This window comes from Toxotes jaculatrix, chromosome 5 (genome assembly GCF_017976425.1).
Source record: "Toxotes jaculatrix isolate fToxJac2 chromosome 5, fToxJac2.pri, whole genome shotgun sequence".
Taxonomy (NCBI): Eukaryota; Metazoa; Chordata; class Actinopteri; family Toxotidae; genus Toxotes; species Toxotes jaculatrix.
In genome coordinates, this window is record NC_054398.1 from 14,098,860 (window position 1) to 14,107,477 (window position 8,618).

Consider the following 8,618-nt stretch of genomic DNA (forward strand, 5'->3'; position numbering starts at 1 on the left):
TGAAACATGTTGGAAAAGAGAATGCCTCTTCAACATTTTTTTCCAACCTAGTGTGCTGAAATTAATTACTGAAGCAGCTACTACAGAGATATCAGGCACAGCACTGGCATAGGCATCCATGTGACTGATTTACCCTTGAAGAAGCTTTAAATATTTAAAGCAGTCGATGTTCTGTTATGTAATGCAGAAATGACTCTTATTTAATGGAAAAATGTTAGTGAAATGGTTCTGTGATCTCTGTGTGTGTTCTAATGAGATCTTCTAGTTTAATTTCATGAAAATGTTTTACAATTAATATCATATCAATAAATTTGTGTTAATCACTTGAGTTTCTGTAATTTTTTTTTTTCAACTACTTAGGCAATGTATTCATTATCACTGGCATTATAAGGAAAATTACTGCCCATTTTACATCAGTGCTTTACGTGTTCATTGTCCATCATGTTACGCTTCCCAGTCGTCATCGTCTGTTGTCGACTGTGGGGCAGGAAGCGGTGGGATGACATCGGACATCCTGGCAAATGCACCACTGGTACCAGCAGGAGCTTCACCTGACTCCCCACCTGCTGGACCCTTACCAGATATCCCTACAGAGAGGACAGGACACATTGTTTATTGTATACAAAACAATCACTAGAATCATTATTCTGAGGTGACATAAGAGGGATCCTCACCTTTCCTTCGCATGGCAAGTTTATTGAAAAGATCAGACATAAAGTCTCCACCACTAGATGCTGCTCCCACTGCTGCGAGACAAAGACAGACAGTTACTAAATAATGATGCAATAAATATTTTTTCAAATTAGTAACTGGAGCAGTGAAACAGTTCCACTCATTCCTTAGTGCTGTGAAGTGAAGCACATAAATACAACGGGACTTCTTTTTCTTTTTTTTTTCTAGTTAGCCAGTATAAGCAGCTCTCTTAAAAAAAGGAAATGTTAGGTCATGACCTGGTCAGCCAACCAGAAATTAAGGCAAAGCTATGCCATCTGATATTAGCTCAGGCAATTTAAAGTACAACTGTAACCAAGTCAGCCTTGTAATGAGGTTGGCATTTATAAAAATGAAGGTCATAAAGCTATGGACTGTGATGATAACCACGTGAGATGTATACACATATGCTCACATCCTAACATGCAGTGAGACACACTGTATAAAGTCATGGGTGAATGCTAACTGGGGAACGGTCACGTTCTGCTTTGATTGCATGACTTTCTCGTCACTTTTAAAGCCGCATCATGTAGCAGTTAATAAAACATGAGCAGAACCATTTCCCCACTCAAACAATCTGACACCTTGCTCTTGCTCCTTCTGTTTCTTCTTCTCCATCTTGCGCTCCTTAACGTTGCGTAACTTGGCTTTGCCGATGCCTCCGGCGTTGCGGATAGACTCCAGCAGGCTGGCACGGCTGTCTGACGGCTGAACCACCTCGCTGGGAGCACCAGACACAGGACCTGCAGTCAGAGGAGACAGTCATGGAGGCAGTGTAATTTGGGTTTAAGCCCATTAATGTCAGTTAGGTCAATCTAATTTAATGGTATCTAAGTGTGTGTGTGTCTAAGGGAGGAGCAGGTTTTCACCACTTTAATATGCTGTCACGTTCAATCACATCCCTCCAAGTCTGTAGAGTGTAGCTTGTACGGGATTTCTGAATTGGGTGCATGCGACAAACCTGAACTTGGGGCTCGAGAGACTTCTGCGGGGCCGTCAACAGGAGGAGGGGGTGGAGGAGGTGGAGGAGGGGGAGCTCCTGCAGGAGTAGCAGAAGCGAGGGCAGGCTCAGGAGGAGGGGGAGGGGGAGGGGGAGGTGGTGGGGGAGGTGGAGCGTTAGGCTGGAGCTGCGATCCTGTGACAAAGAGATGACAAATCTACATCAGCTTACAAACGTCAAAATACGGGCATAGTGAAAACTGCCTGTGTAAAGGTAAGTTTATTTATATACCACGTTTTTTTAGATCAGACATCACAAAGTGCTTCACAATAAAAGACAAATGCAAGACATAAAATAAAGACATGGCATTAAAGCAATACTTAAAATAGAGATAAAAATACAACTAAGCAAATACAGGTATAAAAACAGGTGGGTCTTGAGTTGCCTTTTAAAGATGTGTATGTGTACCTGATACACTGCTCTCTTCAGAGAAGGAGGGCAGCTCAGGGATATTGTGTGTGGGTCCTGACGGGGCAAAGCCAGGCCCGAGGTCTGCGCTGTAGGACAGGTCGTCCGCTATGCCTGGCAGGTCAGGCAAGTAGGATGGCACATCTATCTCGGGCACCTCGCCCAGGTCTGGCACATAGAAATAACTCTCTGCTGTCTGTTAAAAAGAAAAGATTACTAAGATTAATCATACATTAAAAAAAATAAAATTAACAATGGGCTTTAGTTGGAAAATGCTGTTGGAGGTACCTGTCTTTCTAGCTGTTCTCTCTTAGTAATGGACAATGGAGCGTCAAACGGCTTCTCTTCTTTTTCTGTCTCTAGTGTTGTGTGTGTTTTAGTCACAGCTCCCGCCAGAGGATCAAGGAACACATACTTCTTATATCTTTAAAAACACACAAATCCAAAGATATGAAGAAAAGATTTAAATCTAATCAGTGTTTACAGTTAGTATATGTGTCTATTTGTTGTTGGGGACTCACAGGTTTTCTGTGGTATTAAAGAGCAACAGGGAGCTGACAGATGAGATGTTGCGTGGCAGACTTCCCAGCCCCTCCTCTGTCTCGTCCTCAGACTTCTTCTTATTGCCTACGCACACTGGGAAATACATCAACTTCTCCTAAAAGGAAAGCAGAGAGACACAGTGTGAGAGTGAGATCTGTAAAAATGTCAGCTAAACCTTGAACAGCAAAAATCATAAATGCCACCAAAGTGCTCCTGCACACAGTTACACATGTACATAAACGCTGGAATACTGAATTATATGGTCAGGGACATTGCTTCTGCGGGATACTGAATAATGAATTGCACCCAAGAAAATTACCAGCATTTTTTTTCATTTTCTCTCTCAATACACACAGATAGACACCACACCCAAAAAAAATCCAACACACCTTAAGACCAAGCACACGCAGCAGAAAACATGCTGGTTTTTATAAAGTTTAATAAGATGGTGAAGGAAAAAGTGTGGTGTTCACTATAAATAATTCAGGGGGTTGTGCTAAACGGAGCACGTGCGTGCAAGCACACGCACACACCCACACACACAAATACACTTAGGAAAAAAAAAAGACTATCACATATTTACTATTTTCCCTGTCCAGTGACAGACATACATACATACATACAGACACACTGCACGTCACCCTATATACTGCACGTACAGTATTTGACTAACTCAGTGAATTTTACTGAGCCAATCCAGACTTGACTGTGACTGTGAAGGGAAAGGACAAGTCTATTCTGGGCTTAAATGCAGGTTTCAAACACTGCACTCCAGGTCTTTGTTGTTTTCATTGCCGTTTTACCTCCTGTTCAGGCATCAAATTTGGAGCAAAGACGGACACGCTAAAATTATATTGAGCTACTGTCCTCAGATTCTTAATATCTTTAAACCTACCTGTAGCTAATGAACTCGCTCTTAACCTTTAAAACAACCTGCTGTGCCCTGATGGATATTCTATGTAAAAAAGCCAGAAAATACACTGGTGCCCATTAGGGGCAATGTGTAACATTTGATTAAATGGATGTCAGTTATTTAACTCAGAGATGTGAGTAATTAAAACTGATATGGATGAAAGCTTGTCAGAGCTGGTTGAGTGATAAATGGTTTATAAACATACATGCTGCTAATCATCAGAAAACAGCTGTTCGTCTAAGACAGTGATTGGTTAGCAAAACAAAATATAGCAGAAAAATACGCCAGCACAGTGAAGACAGTAACACAAATAAGATGTGTTGTATCCAGACGAGGTCAAATAATGAATTACTCTCTCAAAGTTTTAGTTTTTGGAGAGACTTTACCAGTTGTGTTTTGAGGTAGGTAGATTTTTATTCACATTCACTGGGCAAGATTAATATGTTATCAGATCAGAAGAGCCTAGCCTGATAGTAGTTATCATAACACGAGACATAAGTCCACCCATCTGGCTCTCGAAGCAGAGCAAAATGAGCACTGCAAACAAGACGAAGCATCTCCAAATACGGTTTGACCTTAGTCTCATTGCACATGAATTAATTCTTTTTGGAGTACGGGTAAAATGTAGTTGAAAAAGATTGAAAACAAAGAGTCCATCCATCTGTTTTCCTACCGCTCATCCAGGTCTGGGTCATGTTAGGCTAAGCAAAGTAGCTCAGATGTCCTTTCCTGCCTCATCAGCCCTCTCTCTTCCCGAAGGACTCTGAGGTGATTCCAGGTCAGACAGAATATGTAACACCTCCACAGTGAGACATCCTGGAAACATCAGACGCTTCCATCACATCAATTGGCTCCTTTCCAACATGAAGGAGAGGCACTTGCACTTCTAGCTCCTTTTCCTTCCTTCATCCTGCCCTTCAGGGTGAGCCAAGGCACCCTGACAGGAGACAAATTCATTCTTTCGATCTCACCTCTGAGCTCAGGATCATAGGTTAGGCCTTGCACTGAGAGCTTTGCCTTCAGGCACAGCTAATGATGTATGACACCTACATCACTGAGGATGCCACAGCGAAATTGGAAGTCAGGGATGGTGCCTGTGGACTGGCAGATGGAGGCTGAGGGTCCCATCTTTAAAAAAAAAAAAGGAACTGGACAGTATCTTCCAATTATCAAGGTATCACTGCTTAGCCTCTCAAGGAAATAATTCGCCAGGCTGCTAGAAAGAAGACCCAGGGTTCTGGAGAAGTGTGGACAGTGAATCAGCTCTTAACTCCTCCATTAATACTGGTGGGACCATGGGAGTTTGCCTCTACAGTCTGCATAAATTTCAGGAGTCAAAACTTCAGCTCCAAGCCCTCTTGTCCTCGTATGACCGCAGCGAAAACTGTGCTGGAATTCTCAGCCGTAAGATAAAAGCTATTTAAATGGAAATTAATGACGCTTCTATTTATCCCTGCTTTATACCCACAGTTCTAGCAGTAAAGAAGCCTGAACACCAACAGGGTACCATACACTTTCTTCTGTTTTATATTAGTTATAGCATCAAGACATTGGAACATTTTGTAAAAACTGTGCCTCTTAAGTCACATTTGTTACAGTTGCATAATTGGAAGTTTTGCATGTCAAATATCTAAACCCTTGTTTAATTAATATTTAAACGTATTTATCTCACCTGCAAGGCCTTTTCATCAAAGGGCCGAAGTTTGTTCTGTATCCTGTATCGGGAGCGGGTTTGTGAGGAGGGGTCTGTAGCCCCAGTAAAGATAGATGAGTAGTCCTGAAGTCGATCTGGGGCTGGATACTTGGCACTGGAGAAAACCTATACACACAGACAAAAGCTGATATACATTAACTGACAAACACAGCTCTAACTACTTACTTTTTTTTTCAATGATCTTGTCGGTGTATTTTGTCTATATTGTGTATCAGAGATAAAAGATGTAAAGCGGCCTTACAAAGTGAAGGTGCTACGTTACCTTGGTGGCCTTCTTACTGCCTTTGATTTTGTCGACACGGGCCTGAGCTAGTCTGATCCGGTCAGTGACGCTCTGCAGCTGGCGGCGGTTCTTCTCTACACTCTCCGACACTCTGGAAGTGACACACACATACATACAACATGAATATGGACGTACACACGTCCACACACAGAGGAAAATATTTCTGAGACCTTAGTGCACAATCCAATATAAAGGAGTGCATGACTTGAGACACTCGATTGCACTTTATATACACTCTGTAGGATGAATCCCAAGATTGCAGTAACAAAGTAATTATTGGCTGCTTCCATTTAATCAAGATGATGTACAATTACACTCCTGTTTTGCTGGTGGCACAGTCCATCATCTAAACAATAACAGATCGTGATTCAAAAAGGTCATATTGACTAAACAATTCTCATCATAAATGTCAGTGTGTTCAAGTAGTTCCAGGAGACACTTCCTCCCTTTTCCTCAGCTATCATGGTGCCAGACAGGAATCTGTCCCACAACAGGTTCTGTGGTATAGAATATGACTCCACACGCAGGCCTTTAAAAACACACATTTTTTCTGTTCACAACAAATGCCGTTAAATAAGCTAGTAGATCATTTGGGAATGGGCAATTTGATCACTTTGTTCCTGAATTTTTGTAAGTAAAAAATGCCATTCCACCTAAAAAGATCATTTACAAATTAACCGGTAATGAAAAAGGCCCCTGTGACTGATTCATGACCTGACCAGGCACTCCTTGCCTCTCCAACAGTGCAACCTAGGAAACGCTCTGACCCACTGAGACCATGAATAGGATAAACATTATAGAAAATGGATAGATGGAAAACCAATTGTTACAATAGTTGTCCTCTACTATTAATTCCCTGTTATATTGAATAATTATTTATCCCATAAAATCTGACATACATTGTACAAATTAGAACTTCCCAGAGACTAACTTGTCACAGTATCACTCACAATTAGTTTATTTTTCTTTTGAGCAAACATATGACGGATAAGCTCATTATTATTATTATAGCATTAGTTATGCATCATACATACTGTTTTTAATTAAGCTAAGAATGTAATATCATTCAAGTCTAATATGAAAATGGCAAATAATGTCCTCTACCGTGCATACATTCGTAAAGCAATGACACACATTCTACACATTATGGGAGCAAAAGTTGTGAGTGACTTTACCTTCTGAAAATATCTGTAGAAATGGTCTCCAAGTAGATTAATGCATCTGCTATCTGGTGGACAGCCTCCTCTCTCCTCAGGTCTGGTTGGATGAGAGGCACTGAGTACACCTGGCCCTCCAGGCTGCGCTTCTGGGTCATCCTGCCACACATCAACGCCAAGAAAAAACAAAACAAACAAACAAAAAACGTCAACATCACTGAACAAAGCTGCCTATTACAAAGACAAAGTTTGATCTTTAGCATGGAAGTTGTTGCTGGTGTTAAGTCTGCTTGACAATACAATTTCACCTTAAACAATAAATCAAACTGTGATTGGTCTCTTGTTTAATCCACCACCACAACACTTTTGTAACATTATAAAACACATGGATAGATTATGATGCAACAGGCCTCCAGGCACAGATATGAAAAAGACCCTCATCCCTCCTACACAGAGGGAAGACCCCTGACTGAAAGAAAGGTCACTTTGTATATCTTTGTAGTCGTTTCACATCAGCTGGTAGTCATTTTACATCTCTGTAGTTGTGTTGTATGTCTTTACGGTCATATTACGTTTCTTTGTTACAATTTGGTATTTCTTTGTAGATGTTTTTGCCCTTTATAGTCTCTATAGCCCTTCTCTGTGTCTCCTTACAGTAGTAGTTTTTCTTTTTTTTTTTTAAATCTTTCTGTAGTTGTAGATTTGCCAGCGAGGGCCCTGGGCCCGTGTCCAGTGGGCCTATTCAATTACCAGTGGCTGGTTAAAATAAAACTCTGCTGCTTCCATACACACTTCTCGACCTCATCTGATTCTCACATGACAATGCAGGACTATACAGACGCACCATGTTATCACTGTGAAGTTATGTGGGTTTTTACTGTTTCAAATGTGTAAACTGTCCCGAGGAGTTCATCCCTGTTTCTGTGTTTGCTAATAATAGCTGCTCACAGCTAATAAACCTGCACTGAAACAGTTTACTAACGAAGACATCACAAAGAAATCAATGTAAAATTACTGTAGCTAATGAACTCGCTCTTAAATGAAAGCATGTTCATGCTGAAGTAAGAATCGTTTTAAACCGAAGCATACACGATCGATGACAGGTCATAACGCGACACCTACTCGCTTTAAAATAACAGTCTTACCTGACCATGAGTGCTGTTCAAATGTTAACAGTTTCAAAATAGATATAATAAGAAGAAGCTGGACTGTCTGTGCAACAGACCCAGCTAATGGTTTAGCAAAACAACGGTTCGATACTTCCGCTTCCCCATGGCACGTGACTACGCCGAGTTCTCATGTTGCATTCAATAATTTCGGGAATTTCTGCTTTTGCATTTGAACGCACCTGAACGAACAATGAATCTAAGTATTTGCCCACGTATAAAACTTAAAAAAAAAAAAAAAACTATCACAAGAAACCAAAACCATAATAATAATAATAATAATAATAATAATAATAATAGCAATAATAATAATAATAATAATAATAATGCTGTTATTTTTACTATACAAAAAATCTACACATTATTGTTAAGTTGTATAGCCTACCAGGTGGAGAAATAAATACCTTTCAGGTTTAATATGCAGTACACGAGAGAGTCTCAAATCTGAATCTCTTTCTACAGCCTATAGGGTGCGTGCTTACTCTGGAGTTTTCTTGTGCCTGTGCGTAATGACGCATCTGTCTTCCAGCTCCAGCACCCTCCTCCCTCCTGTCACATCTGGATTTCGCTTCTCTCATCAGCACCACTCAGCGCAGTGGGGGGAAGAGAGAGCAAGAGAGAGAGAGAGAGAGAGAGAGAGAGGGGGAGGGAGGGAGTCGGAGAAGCGGAGGGTAGCTCGGTCGGTGCAGCCTCATCCTCAGAGCCGAGCAGAATCAAGGAGAG

At 41.1% G+C, this 8,618-nt stretch overlaps 1 protein-coding gene across 2 annotated transcripts; it reads right to left on the minus strand.

The window, feature by feature from the left end:
- Positions 1–315: 315 nt before the first annotated feature.
- Positions 316–8,002, minus strand: wash1 (WAS protein family homolog 1). Of its 2 annotated transcripts, none has more exons than XM_041038994.1 (11): positions 7,875–8,002; positions 6,748–6,888; positions 5,552–5,663; positions 5,248–5,394; positions 2,641–2,777; positions 2,408–2,543; positions 2,120–2,315; positions 1,673–1,846; positions 1,296–1,454; positions 675–743; positions 316–587 (listed from the first exon to the last, which is right to left on the minus strand). In XM_041038994.1, exons 1-11 carry the CDS (start codon positions 7,880–7,882, stop codon positions 445–447), a joined length of 1,422 nt encoding a protein of 473 aa, XP_040894928.1. In that variant the 5' UTR covers positions 7,883–8,002; the 3' UTR covers positions 316–444. The 2 variants fall into 2 exon arrangements, with proteins under 2 accessions (XP_040894928.1, XP_040894927.1); XM_041038993.1 differs by having other exon boundaries at positions 675–746.
- Between the last annotated feature and the right edge of the window lie 616 nt (positions 8,003–8,618).